A 14,635-nucleotide genomic window follows, 5' to 3' on the forward strand; every position below is an offset into this window, starting at 1 on the left:
GACATTTTTAAAATCCTTTTTTATTTTAAAATGTGTTCCATTCCCTTTTCCATATAATATTTCCTTTACTTGCTTAAATATTATTGACAATTTTACAAAGCGACACAAGCTGCAGGGTTTTTTTTTCTTTGCATCAAACAAGAATCTCAAACAACAACATTGAAAAAATATACAATATTATATATATATAGTATTTTGGGAATTCTGATGTACCCCTTGTGTTGTCCTTCCCTGCTTATTTCTCATTTCTCTCTGCTTTGCTTAACATAGCATGCCAATTCATTTTATCCTGATCAAGTGTGGTGGCAATCCGAAACTGGGAATTGAGTCAGGGGGCCCTGCCCCACCAGTCCAAGCAAAAAGCTTGCAAGTCGAGAAGAACTAGGAATCTTGGAAGAGAGAAGGGATTTTCTTCTGAGCCCTGCCGGTTGATTCTTTTTAACGAGGATTAAAATGGATACGCTTTGGGCCCGGGGAAGCACTAAACTCAAGAGGCAGAGCAGAACCAGAGCAAAATTAGTGGCCAATAACATAGGGTAAAATATACAGTAATGCTCTCGCAGAGTTCCCAATTGTTTCAATGAGCTTTGGCTAAGGAACTTCCTTGAAAATTGATCCCAATGGTAATTTAGAGGGAGAAGATGCCAATTACGTCTTTTGCCTCATGCACGAAAACTCCTCGCCAGCCCACTGTGCAAACAATGGAGAAAACAGGAGGAAGGGGAGGGAGTAAAATGTAAACAGAGAAAATGTGTAGAAACAGGCCATATCCCCAATTATTAAATGTAAGCACGACCTTTTGGTGGTGGTCCACTTTTACCCCTTCCATTACACCCCTCTAGTAGCGACAAGAGGCATCGTGCTTGCCCACAATGCGCCGCTCATCGATGGCATTGCTGGCTAGACTGTCTGGTGATTCAGAATCGCTGCTGTCTTCCTCTTCAGCGGCTTCCCTGGCTTTGGATTCATTGGCCTCTGCTACTCTCTCCTGGCAACTCTGGTATGACTGCGGAAGAGAAAGGATGCAGGGCCTGATCCAAGTTAAAACAGGGCCCTCTTCCCACCCGTCCATCCCTTCCTTCACTTACCTCCATGGGATTGACGATAATGGTGAGAGCAGAGTCATCCCAGAACATCTCGTTCTCCTTGAGCCTGGCACTCCCTTGGCTTCCTGCAGGCTCCCCAGTGCCCTCCCGTTCACTCCCTCGCCTGTGCAAGGAATGGATGCGCAGCACCCCTAGGATTACCATCAGTGCCAGGAAGCCCACGCACACCACAATGATTATAGTGGCAGCACTGGGAACCACTGCAGAATAGAGAAGAGAAGAGAGAGCCCAAATCGGTTGGGGAAATAATGTTTGGTGGGCACTTTTGAGGGGGTGGATCATATCAAAGGCATAAACAACTTTTATATAAACAACAAATCGATGGTTGGTACAAAGTCTTGATCACTATATTACAGTCAGTTGGAAAGCAAGGGTAAGTGGAAAATACTACTAACAAAAATTGAAATAGCAGTAGAACTGTTTAAAACCTGTCAAGATGGTACAGTTGCCTGTGCAGGTGCGGAAAAGCAGTTGCCTGTAAAAAGTAAAAGGTAAAGGAGTCCCTGCAGATTTTACTCTGCCAGTTGACTAGCGCGTGCTCTCCTCTATTTCAAGGGCCACTGAGCCAGCACTGAAGACATTTCTGTGGTCATGTAGCTAAAATGATGTCACGGAGCACTATTACCTTCTCACCGAAGTGATACCAGTGGTGGGTTTCAAATTATTTTACTACCGGTTCTGTGGGTGTGCCTTGGTGGATGTGGCAGGGGAAGGATACTGTAAAATCTCTAGTCAGAGGTGGTATTTGCCGGTTCTCTGAACTACTCAAAATTTCTGCTACCAGTTCTCCAGAACTGGTCAGAACCTGCTGAATATCACCTCTGAGTGGTACCTATTTATCTACTCGCATTTGCATGCTTTTGAACTGCTAGGTGGGCAAGGGTGGGGGTGGGAGTTCACCCCTTTGCATAATTCAGGTCTCGAACCTGGACTGCCTGCTTTCCAGCTGATGAGCCCAGCATCTTAACCACTGAGCATTTGCCCTGCTCTCTGTGCCTGTTAAGCAGCTGTGGAAAAAATAGCGAGCAAAGGGAGGGAATCCATTTTCCTTCTCTCCATTTTACTTAAAAGAGGAACCCAGAGGAACATTTGAGGCCAAACCACCCACACAGAATCCAGTTGCCTTCATTCTTCCAAGCATTTATCTTCACCCAGGTTTACAAAAGCCAGGTTATGAAGAGACAGTGACAGGAAGTGCTACAGTAATTCTGTAATGGAGAAAATAAATGTAGCAAATAAAAGAGTTTGGTTTAGTGGTTAAAGTGCCAGGCTACTAACCAGTGAGTTCTAGACCCACCTGAGTTATGAAGCCTGCTGGCTGAACTTCACGCTCCCTCGCAGCCTTAGGAAGGAAACAATGGCAGACCATTTCCAAAAACCCTTGCCAAGAAAACTGCAGGGACTAGCCCAGGCGGCCACAAGCAAAAACTGACCCAATGGCATAAAAATAAACGCTTTTTAGCTCCCTATCTTGCAGACATGACCAGGGTCAATCTGAGTCCCTTTCTTTGCTAAATTCTATCAGACCCAAACTGATCCCCCTGCAAGCCCAAATAGCCAAAGAACATGAGCCATGAGTCCAAGGACAGCTCAAGTAAAGCAATTCCAATATCCCACTCATAGTCAGCCTGATGACCTCAACACTCCCCCTCTTCATCCTGTGTCCCAACCCTTCTGCTTCTCCTGAAAGGGCAGTTTTGCCCAATAACAGAAATAATCCCAGGGACAGAGAAAAGAACCTTAAGTTTTCCTTAAATTAGAGGGGGTGGAGCTGGCGTCGCGATGATACAGCATGCGATCTTGGAGATCTGAGATCGCAGCCGAAATCTTTGCTCCTGGATGGTCCAAGTGGATCTAAACCGTCCCGAAGAGACGGTCAATGTAAAGAGCGCATCCTGTCGATCCCAGGGAACTGCAAAGTCCCTGCTAGATCCAGGAGAAGCTCTTTTTGCCAGCGGCAAAGAGGCAGCCATTAAAGCTGCTGAAGTTGGGACAGCTCCAAAACGAAAGAGAACGGAAAGAGAGAGTATGCCAGTTTGGTGAGAACTTTTTCTTTATTTTAAGACTTGAAAGGACACCCTAAGGGAAAGAAAGAATCTGTAAAAGTTTTGACAGAAATGATTAAGCGGTGATTTTAAACAGGAATGTCAAAGTAATATTTTTTTTCTCATTGCTGGATTTTCTACACATGATCTTATATTTTGAAACTGGACTGGTTTTTTTTTCTTCTTTTTATATATTCTCCTTCTCTCCTTTTTGATTTTATAATATTCTAAGCCAGAGACTCCCTTTTAGTTATTTTTTAAATATCTTTTTCTTTTTTAATTAATTCTTATTATATTTTACTTGGAAAAGGAGGGGGAAAGTGAAAGCTAAAGAAACTTTGTAACACTGCCAACTAGAGGCTTGGAAATATTCTATTTTTCTTTTGACCAGACAAAGCTGCGAAAGAACTGAGACTTCTTTTCAAGGACATTGCCTGTTTGATAAGATAGAGGGAAGAGCACGGGAGAGTATTATTACAGGTGCTCTTCTGGGTTTCTATCAACAGCTGGAGTCTGGTGTTGAAGCTTAGGAAAAGAAAAGGTGATAAGTCTCTGGAGAAGAGAGTTATAGCAAGAGCCTTGGATAATTAAACAAACTGCAGTGTACTCTTTTTATTCTTTTTAAGCTGTGCTACCCCTCCTCATCAGTTTAGGGTTTTTTTTGCAATAGCTGTTTGGAGTTTTGGCTCTCTGGAATTTGTCTTTGTTTTTTTTTTTCTTGTCTTTGGAAGTTAAATTTCTATGTCTGCTTTTTATTTTAAAGGAAAAGCTTTAGTATTAATGTTTTCCTTCCTTTTCTTTTTAAGGGAGTAGCCTTTTTCTTCTCTATCCCTTTTTGGTATTTTTGTCTTTCCATCTACCTTCCATATTGTTTTTTTTTCTTTTTTCTTTGGTTTATTTTTATGCATACTTTTATATTTGAGACCTCTTAATTGGATTAAGGTGTTGAAGAACCTGAAGAATTTTTCCTTTCTTTTTTTAGCCTTTTTCTTTACTTTTTCGCCTTTTTTAGGATTTTACAACTTTTTCTTTTTTGTGTGTGTTCATGGTGTGTTTATGGTCTTTTCCATCATTTTTGAATTTGTACTGTCATCTAACCAATCGATTGGATTAAGGTATACTAGAACCTGAAGAATTTTTTTCTTCTTTTTCTATTATTATTACTATGGCTTCTCTTTTCTTACTATTCTCCTACTTTTTTCCTACTATTTTTATTTGGAACTGCAATTGGTTATTTTACAACTGGATTAAGGTCTAGAAGAACCTGAAGATCTTGAACTCCTCAAAATGAGTAGGAAATTAACAGCTCCTGGTTCTTCAACTTCCACTTCTTCCTCTTCACCATCTGGAGGCCAACGTTCAATACAGACAATATTAAGGCAAGAAAAAGAACAAGAAAAAGTGACTCTGCAGATGATTATGCAAGGAATTCAAAATATTCAAACAAGAGAATATTGAAAAGAGAATAGAGAATAGAGAATAGAGAACATTGAACAAAGAACAGAGAACATTGAACAAAGAACAGGGAAAACTGATGAAAAAGTGGAGAACATCCAACAAATGATGATGAAGTATGATGAGACACTCCAAAAAATTGAAGAAGAAGATAAACAAAGAGACAAGAAGATTGGAGACATTGATAACAGATTAACTGTGGTTGAACAAGATAAAAGTGGTATGCTGAGATGGGAGATGGACAGATCAGAATTTTATCTTAGATTCCAAAACATAGAGGAAGAAAAAGGACAAAATCTAGATGAGACAATGATAGAAATATTGGCAGGAAGCTTTGGAAATAACTGAAGAGATGATGATGGATGGAATAGATGAGGTTTAACGAGTCTTCACAAGATATGCGATGAGAAATAGCTTACCAAGAGAAGTTCACATCAGATTTACAAAGAAAGCCATTAAAACACAAATATTGCAAGTGGCAAGAGAGAAAACATTGAAATACAAAGATAAGGAGATTGTGATCTTGAAACAAGTACCCAGAAGAGTGAGAGAGATGAGAAGAGAATACTGATTCTTGAGCAAATTGTTACTTTAAAAAGAGGTGAATTATAGATGGCTGATTCCAGAAGGTTTAATGTTTACATGGCAAGAAGAGAGATATAAAATTGACTCAATTGAGAAAGCTGAATCATTTTACACAGAATTTTTCAGAGGGGAGGAAGAGGCAGAAAAAGAAATTTCACTAATTGAATTTCAAGAGGATTCCCCAATGATGACTGAAAAAGAAGAATGTGCAGTAGGTGGAAAGGAGGAAGCCAAAGAACAACGTGAACCAAGATCCACGAGAGCTGTCAAACCTAATTACAAAATATAACCATGGAAGAGAAAAAATTGATTACAATTAATATAAATGGACTTAACTCAGCCGTTAAAAGAAGGAAGATCTTTCATAAATTAGAGAAATTAAAATTTGATATAATCTGCCCACAAGAAGTACATATTAAAAAACAATATGAACAATTGTTGATACAGCCAAAATTAGGGAAAATATTCACTTCCTTGACACAATGTAAGAAAAGAGAGTGGTTTTATATATTAAAGAGACCATTTCAGCGAAATTGATTTATACTGATGACGACAGAAGAATATTAATGGTGGAAATAATGGACAATAATACAAAAATACTCCTGATTGCAATCTATGCCCCGAATGACAAACAAGAAGAATTCTATAAAAAATTACATATGAAAATAGTTGAACTGGACTATGTTAATATAGTTATGATGGGAGATTTTAATGGAATTGTAGACAATAAACTGGACTACAAACCACAGAAAACAATAAAGCAAAATAGAAAGACTCTCCCTAAATCTTTTTTTAAAATGGTAGATGAAATAAACTTAAAAGATACACGGAGAGAAAGAAATGCTAAAACTAAACAATACACCTTCTACTCAAATAGACACTTATCATGGTCCAGAATAGATATGATATGGATGTTAACAGAATTGTTAACTAATATTCAAGAAATAAATATTGAAACAAGTACTTGGGCAGATCACAATCCAATGACAATTAAATGGAAAGGACAAAGAAGAAGATCTAGATGGACGTTAAATAATACTATTTTAAAGGAAAAAGACTTCACACAGTGGATGGAGAAAGAATTGGCCTTTTTCTTTGGAGAAAACAAAAAAGAAGATACATCAATCCAGAATGTATGGGATACAATGAAGGCATATGCCAGAGGCTTGATAATAGACTATACAAGGAAAAGAAATACCATGAAAAGATTAGCCTCTAAGGCATTAGAAGATGAGTATAAAGGACTTGAAAAAGAGCTACAGAAAATGCCACAGAGAAAGGACATTAAGTTAAAAATGGATATAACCAAACATAAAATGGGTCTAATAGAAAAAGAAGAATTAGCACAAAAAATTAGACGTGCCAAACAGAACTATTTTGAAGATGCAAATAAACCAGGTAGATGGTTAGCATATAAATTGAGAAAGGAGAAAGAATCAAGGAAAATATTGCGATTAATAGATGACCAAGGCCAAGTTTGCTATGGTAGTAAAGAGAAGAAGGAAATTATTCGAGATTTTTATGGGAAACTATACACCCAAGAGAATATTGATGAGGAAAGAGTTAAACAGCATTTACAGAATGCTAATTTACCCCAGATACCTAAAGAGATTAAAACAGTGTTAGAAAGCAATATAACGATGACGGAGTTAACTGAAGCACTTAAGAAACAAAATAATGGAAAGGCACCAGGCCCAGATGGACTTCCAGCAGAATTTTACAAAACATTACAAGAATCATTGAATTTTCCATTGCTAGAAGTTATGAATGGAGTTATGTTAAAGAAGAGGATACCTAAATCATGGTCAGAAGCTTATACCACACTTGTTCCAAAAGAGGACACCGATCCATTACAAATCAAGAATTATAGACCTATCTCCCTACTAAACGCAGATCATTAAATCTTTTCTTCAATATTGGCAGAAAGACTTAAAAAATATTTAAATAATTTTATCCATCCTGACCAAAATGGATTTCTGCCAAAGAGACAAATCAAAGACAATATGAGAGTAATCTTGGACACTTTGGAATACTACGAGACACATCCCAAAAAACAAATGGCTTTGATATTTCTAGATGCACAGAAGGCATTTGATAATGTGAATTGGCAATTCATGTTATTACTGCTGGAACAGATGGGCTTTGCTAGAAAATTTATTCAGGCAATAGAAGCTATATATCATAAGCAGACAGCAAAGGTAATGATAGAGGGAGAACTGACAGAATCTATCGATATAAGAAAAGTAACAAGACTAGGGTGCCCTCTATCACCTTTCTTGTTTGTGTTAACTTTGGAAGTGCTAAACAGAAATATTAGAGATGAAAAGAATATAAAAGGGATGAAAATTAAAAAGGAAGAATTTAAGTTGCAAGCATTTGCAGATGATCTGGTTTTTATTTTAGAAGACCCACTAGAAACAGCATCAAAATTGATAGAAAAGATAGAGACATATGGAAAGGTGGCTGGTTTGAAAATAAATAAAGATAAGACAAAGATCTTGACAAAGAATATGTTATCAAGACAAAAGGAAGAATTGGCAGACCTATTGAAAATTCAGGTCACGAATAAGATCAAATACTTGGGGATACACTTGACAGCAAGATGCAGTACAGTAAAAGAGAATAATTATATCAAACTTAAACAGCAGATAGCGCTAGATTTGGTGAAATGGGAAAATTTATAACTGTCATTAATAGGAAGAATATCAACAATCAAGATGAATATATTACCCAGAATTTTATATTTGTTTCAAACAATTCCAATTAGGCTTGGAAAAGACTACTTTGAAGATTTAAATAAAATTGTGTTGAAATATATATGGCAAGGTAAGAAAGCGAGAATAAAGTTAAAACTTTTGCAAGATGCTAGAATTAGAGGAGGATTTGGTTTGCCTAATTGGGAGTTGTATTACCAAGCTACAAATTTGATGTGGGTTAAGGAATGGATAACATTAAGAAATACTAGATTGTTGACATTAGAAGGACATGACCTGTTGTTGGGGTGGCATGCTTTTTTATGGTATAAAGGAACTAAAACACAGTGGTACTTTAGAAGACATTATATACAGGAGTCTCTGTGGTTCAATTGGGAGAAGATTAAAAGACAATGTTATTTGAAAATTCCAGTCTGGCTATCAACTATTGAAGCATTTTCTTATCCTATAATATACAAAAAGGAACAAACAGTTAGATATGGTAAAATATAGAATGAAAAGGGTGAACTTAAATCTATACAAAAACTAGAGGAACAAGGTATAAAGATGAATTGATTTTCATATGCGCAAATACATTCAAGTTTTGATAAAGATTCTAAAAGAGAAGGTTTCTATGAAAAACTGACTGACATAGATAAGATTTTGACAGGTACTGATGAAAAGGTGATTAAAAAATTGTATGGATATTTATTAGAAATTAAACTAGAAGAACAAGTCAAAGAAACTATGATTGCTTGGGGGAAGAATTTTGGATATGGGATTGATCTAAAGAAATGGCAAAAATTGTGGTCTCAAAATTATAAAATGACAATGTCAACAGCATATAAAGAAAATTTGTATAAGATGTTTTACAGGTGGCACTTTCCCTTGACAAGAATAGCAAGAATGTTCAAGAATAAATCCAAAAAATGTTGGAAATGTCATCAGATACCTGGCTCATATTACCATATGTGGTGGACTTGTGTGGATGCTAAAAAATACTGGACTAAAATCCACACGTGGTTAGAAAAAATGACAAAAAAGCATATAGATTTGAAACCAGAAATATTTTTATTGGGAATTTTACCTGAAATATATAGTAAAGACTTGAAATACCTGATTGTAAATGTATTAACTGCGGCTAGGACTGTATTTGCTAAAAACTGGAAAAATGAGAAAATACCATCACAGGAGGAAATCATTAAGAAAATATTGGAATGTGCTGAAATGAGTAGATTGACATTTGAAATTAGAGAACAAGATGATAAACAATTTTATAAAATTTGGGATCTATTCCACAAATGGTTAGACAATAAAATATAGTAATGAAATAGGTAGACTTTTAGAAAATAATAAATATATAAAGATGTATTTTTTTCTTATTATATCTACAAAATGATTCTAGGATAGATCTGGGATGATAATACGAATTGTCATAAAACAAATTAAGTAAAATATGATCATTTTGGAAAACATGAATGAATAAAAGTATAGTCAAATGATTGATTAATAATGATATTAAGGTATTTTATATATTGATTGAAAATACGAGATTATATACAATGTAATTATAATTGAAGACTATGAAATGGAAGCACAAAACAATTTGTAAACCAACCGGCACACTGTATGTACATATATGGAAGATGATTTGATGTTTTTATGTTTTGTTTGTTTATGTTTGTTTTAAAAACCAATATTTTTTTTTTAAGTTTTCCTTAAATTGTCCAGCAAATTGGATTTTCCTTCCCTTTCTATAAAAATCTTCACTTTCTCGTTGTTTGGTGTGTGTGTGGGGGTGTCCCTCTTTCTTGTAAGGAACGATCTATCAATGCAATAAACATGGTTCTTTCTCCTGGGCATTGGGTTCTATACTTCTCATGACAGTTCAGCCTCAAGGTTATGAAGTTATTAAGCTACTAAATAAGAACTGCAAAAAAGATAATTTTGATAATCATTTAAGTGACTATCATGCTATTAAAACAACAAATGCTTTATGGCAAAAGCTCTCCAATCCCCAGGACCAAAGATGAAATCACAGGAATGCAGTTTTGCTCAAACACATTCTGAATGCAATAATTGAAATCTGGGCAAGTGGTCTTATTTTACCTCTACATTGGGCTTAATTTATTCCTTGATGAATGTAAGACTCTCTTGAAGGATTATTTCTCAATTTACATACCTCCTAAGCAGTGGTGGTATTCAGCCGGTTTGCACCGCATCAGGTGAACCGGTAGTAAGGATTTGGTGTGGGTCACCGAACCGGTAGTAAGTTCTGGCTGTCCATGCCCCCGACCCAGTCACCCAGTCACCACTGGCTCGCTTGCCCCGCCCGATGCTCACTCAGTCCGCCCACCTGATGCTCGTCCCTTAAGGTATTTTTTTCTTTTTTTCCCCCTCCTGACAATCAGCTGTTCATACGATCAACTGTGCCGGCATTCCTCTTGCTGAGGCCCAGGAAGGCAAAAAACGGACGGACATTTTTTTTGCCTTCCTGAGCCCCAGAGGAGCCTTCTGGGAGCAAAAACACACACCCCCCGAGGCTCCTCTGAGGCCCAGAAGGCCCAAAAACGGGTGGCGGGAGTGGCTGCACCACAGAACTGGTAGTAAAACATTTTGAATCCCACCACTGCTCCTAAGGTTCCCTCTCCTTTACTATAATTGCTCTGAATAAAATTATATGGAGGAGTCCATTTCAGATCTGCTGTGTCTCCTTTGTTCAGGCCCTAAAATTGTATCTGCTAACCTGCTTTCTCTTGTTACCATTTCATAGTCTGTATTTTGTATATTAACTGGTACATACTGGAATTACGGTGGACATTAGCCAGACTGTGCCCAGAAAGCTCTGGAGGAAGATGGTGGCCTCGATGTGTGAACTGCTGGCCACTCATAATGTGGTTGGGATGAGCGCCTCGATTCATATTGTGGAGGACATTCACCTGTAGAGGGAAATTAACTATGTTCAAATTACTTTATATTCCAACTGGTTCTGCTTCAGCTAATTCATGAGAGACTTTTGAGTATCACATACTCACTTGTGAAACTTACCTCAACAGTAAACTCATTGCTGGAGTAACGCCCATTCATCTCAGTGCAAGAAAGACGAAACTTTCTTTCATAAAGGGCTGCACCATGGCGGATACAATAGGAGATTTGGTGGAGGATTTCCTCATACACAGCTATGCTCTCCACCCCTACATGTGGGAAAAGGACATCGAGAAAAAAGATGGCAAGTAGACCAGGTTCAGATTTGGCTATTTTTCTGCTCTGTGTTTCGTGAGATGTTATTATATGTTACTGTATATTAAATTTATAAACTGCCTAGGAATGTGATATAATATCATATGATGGGATTGGAAAGGAAGGGGAGGGAAGGGATGGATGAGATGAGATGGGGAGCTGAGATGAGAGGAGGGAAAGAGATTAGAAGGGAAACTAAACTTAATTTACAAATGAAGAAAATGCCTGGTGTGAAATACTATAAAAGACATAATGCCTATTTAACTTTGCCACTGCTTTTCCATTCCCCCCTGTGCTCATATTTCCCAAGGCAGAAAAATCTAGACTATTTACCTCACCCACATGCAGCAGGAAATGTTCTATGCAGCCAATTTACAACTATTATTTATCCCATCACATAACTTTCTCACAAGTTGCACATGAGGCCACCCAAACTCATCCTTCTAATGCTCCCCCCGCCTCAGTGCTCCATTTGTCTCCAAGACCAATTTTATTACTGTTTTGAGTTAATTGTGACTTTTTGGTACTGTATGGGGAGTGGGGGAGGGAGGCAATTTAATATTCTGGAAGCAACTGAAAAACTTCCAATCAGGAAACTGAAATGAATCCGGAAGCGAGAAAAAGCCCTGCAGGCATGGATGCCAGCTCAGAAATCAGTCTAATAGACAAGCCAATAAGCAAAGCAACTGTATTTAGCCACCTGGAGAAACACGAAGACAGAGAAAGAGAAACTGCATTGATAATAACGAGGGTTTTTGAGGTGTCAAAATTGAGGATCAGATGATTTTGCCTGCAGTACTTCAATGTTGCTGCAATAGCTCTCTTTTTTTTCTTAACTTACTGAACCAGATAAAGTCCCTTGGGGTATACACCTCACTTTTAAGGACGAGTTGGGATATCATTTTTGTATGAGGTAGAGGAAGCATCTAATGGTACTTTTTCATTTTTCCCAGAGGGTATTTCTGGATATTGGATCAAAGTCTTGTTTAAAGTTGAAAAGGGAAGATTTTTTTGTTAGATGTTTATTTTTGTACAAAGGGATAAAGCATCAAAATAGGATCAATTGTTCATCTCCCTTCCCTGAATCCAGCCCGTCTTTAATTATGCCCTCTGTGATTATCCAGTCTTGAGATTTATAGTTTAGGTGCCCAGCATATAACTTGCTAACAACACTCAATAGACTTATGGATCTTTCGTTATACGGATCATTTTTATTGCCCTTTTTATAGATCGGTACAATAATTGCCATTCCCCAGTCTCTTGGCATATAACCAATCTGGTCTATAAATGTGAAGAGAAATGCTCATAGGGGTGTCCACCAGCTATGATTATTTTTACTTATTCCTGGTAGAACATAATCAGCAGCAGGAGAGCATTAATAATAAACTTTTCACAAATTGCTCCACAGAATGCCTAGTATGCTTTGCAAAACATAAGGCACTTAGGAAGAAATCTGAATGTCTCAAGGAGAAGGATAAGAAATGAACACTTCCCTCATACTTTTATCCTGGTAGTCCTTTGTTAGTAGAGCTTTGAGAACATTGAAGCCTCTAACATTGGAGTACTCTGACTGTACCCCCTATCTGACATTCTCTGTCATGTGAGTTATACATACAGTGCCAAAGTTCCACTCTCTACCATTGCCATACAGAACATTAAGATAAAACTATTAATATAAAATAAAGGGTAGTTATGGTGCAGTGGTGGGATTCAAATTTTTTTTACTACCAGTTCTGTGGGTGTGGCTTAGTGGGCATGGCAGGGGAAGGATACTGCAAAATCTCTATTCTCACCCCATTCCAGGGGAAGTATACTGTAAAATCCCCATTCTCTCCCTACCCCACTAATCTGCTTTCTAGCTCTGTTCTCCTGTGCAGGGCAACAAAAGAAGACCCAGCCAATCAGCTGGGACTCAGGAGGCAGAGAATAGATGGCGGCATGGCCAGTCAGAGGTGGTATTCCTAACTACTCAAAATTTCCTCTACCGGTTCTCCAGAACTGGTCAGAACATGCTGAATACCACCTCTGTTGTGGTGGCATTTGGAATATAATGGATTTGGTTACCTCTTTCCCATTGCCTACCACCCTAAAATAGAATTGCTCTTAATGCTTTGTTTCCAAACCATTATTGTATTGGAGCTAAGCTAAGGAGAAAATAAGATTAGGGTGGGGGGGGGCTTTTTACACATACCCCATCAATATGAAATATGATATGTGACATGATACAATATATTATCTAATATCGCTTTGTCTAGATCAGTGTTTCTGAATTTTGACAACTTTAAGATGTGTGGATTTCAATTCCCAGAATTTCCAGTCTGCATGTTCTTGAGTGGCATGCTGGCTGGGGAATTCTGGAGGTTGAAAGCGAAACATCTTAAATATGCCAAAACTGAGAAACACTGGTCTAGAGAGGACTGGGACAGATAGGACTTTAAAACAAGGATATATGCTACCATTGTTGCTTGATCACGTTTGATCATGTATATGCAACAGTTGCTAATTGACAGAACAAGAGTTTCAAGTGTCTTTAGAGACTTATTGAGCATTTCAGGCTGTTGACACAAAGGAGGTGAATAATGCCAGAAGAAAAAGGACTGTTCAGGTGATGCATACCTGTGACAGTGAGGTAGGCTGAAGTATTCATGAGCTCCAGACCTCGTTGCTGGAGGGAGGCTCCATCCAAGAGCAGATATTCGCGTTCAGGATCCAGTTCTTCTCCAATCAGGGAGATCTCACAACCATCGAGGTTGTGAACAATCTCATCTGACATTCGTGTATCTGCCACTGCCAGGAAGAAAAATTATGAGGAAAAAATAATAAAAATATGTAATTGTCATATGAAGGTTAACAAAAAATCATTAACTTTATAAAAAGCTGGGATGTGTGTACAATTTGCACCGGAAGCCCAGGCAAATCATATTTTGGGCAAGATAAAATATTTTAAGTATCAAAATAATAGCTCTAATGAGAACACAATCAATTTTTAATTTCAAGACAATAATTAGCTGCTTTCCTGCAGGTTAACAAGCAGAACAAGCAAAATATGCCACTTCTGAACTTAACCAAGGTAATAGAATTAACTAAACCACTGCAGGCAAACAATGGCTGGTTTTATGGAAGCCATTGTTTCAAAATTTTAATTTTCTCTTTACATGGTCATCATCATATCGTGAGCATCACTGTCATAACAATTGTAAAATGCACTATATAAACAGTAAGCATTCTTACATGTTTTGGGAAGTCTGGCTATTAACGTATCAATATATCATTTTAAAAGTTTTAAAGTAAAACATGCTTCTTTGTTTTAACATGACGGGATCACTCAAAAGATTTCCTATTGTTGCCGTGTTCTCTTTGCTACTCCCCCTATCTCACCTCTCTTTTTCTTAATTGAAGCACGTATTAATTTCATATCTTGCATAATGTTGCCTTGTGGCTCTCTCCTCACTTTCCTTCTGCTATTGGTAAAATTAATAATAAGTTCATTGTGCTTTATAGCCTTTTGCTA

General features: G+C 37.5%; 1 protein-coding gene across 2 annotated transcripts in view; it reads right to left on the reverse strand.

The window, feature by feature from the left end:
- The window catches only part of CLSTN3 (calsyntenin 3), a 41,129-nt gene continuing 26,494 nt past the window's right edge, over positions 1-14,635 (reverse strand). For both annotated transcript variants that reach the window (XM_026713317.2, XM_026713318.2), the window contains 5 exons: positions 13,741-13,911; positions 10,933-11,078; positions 10,688-10,823; positions 1,089-1,306; positions 1-1,006 (listed from right to left, as the gene is read on the reverse strand). In XM_026713317.2, coding sequence (XP_026569102.1) covers positions 839-1,006; positions 1,089-1,306; positions 10,688-10,823; positions 10,933-11,078; positions 13,741-13,911 — 839 coding nt within the window. In that variant the 3' untranslated portion in view covers positions 1-838. The remainder of the gene's footprint in view (positions 1,007-1,088; positions 1,307-10,687; positions 10,824-10,932; positions 11,079-13,740; positions 13,912-14,635) is intronic.

Source organism: Pseudonaja textilis, chromosome 2 (genome assembly GCF_049901715.1).
Source record: "Pseudonaja textilis isolate UNSWEBS1 chromosome 2, rPseTex1.2, whole genome shotgun sequence".
In the NCBI taxonomy this organism is placed as follows: Eukaryota; Metazoa; Chordata; class Lepidosauria; order Squamata; family Elapidae; genus Pseudonaja; species Pseudonaja textilis.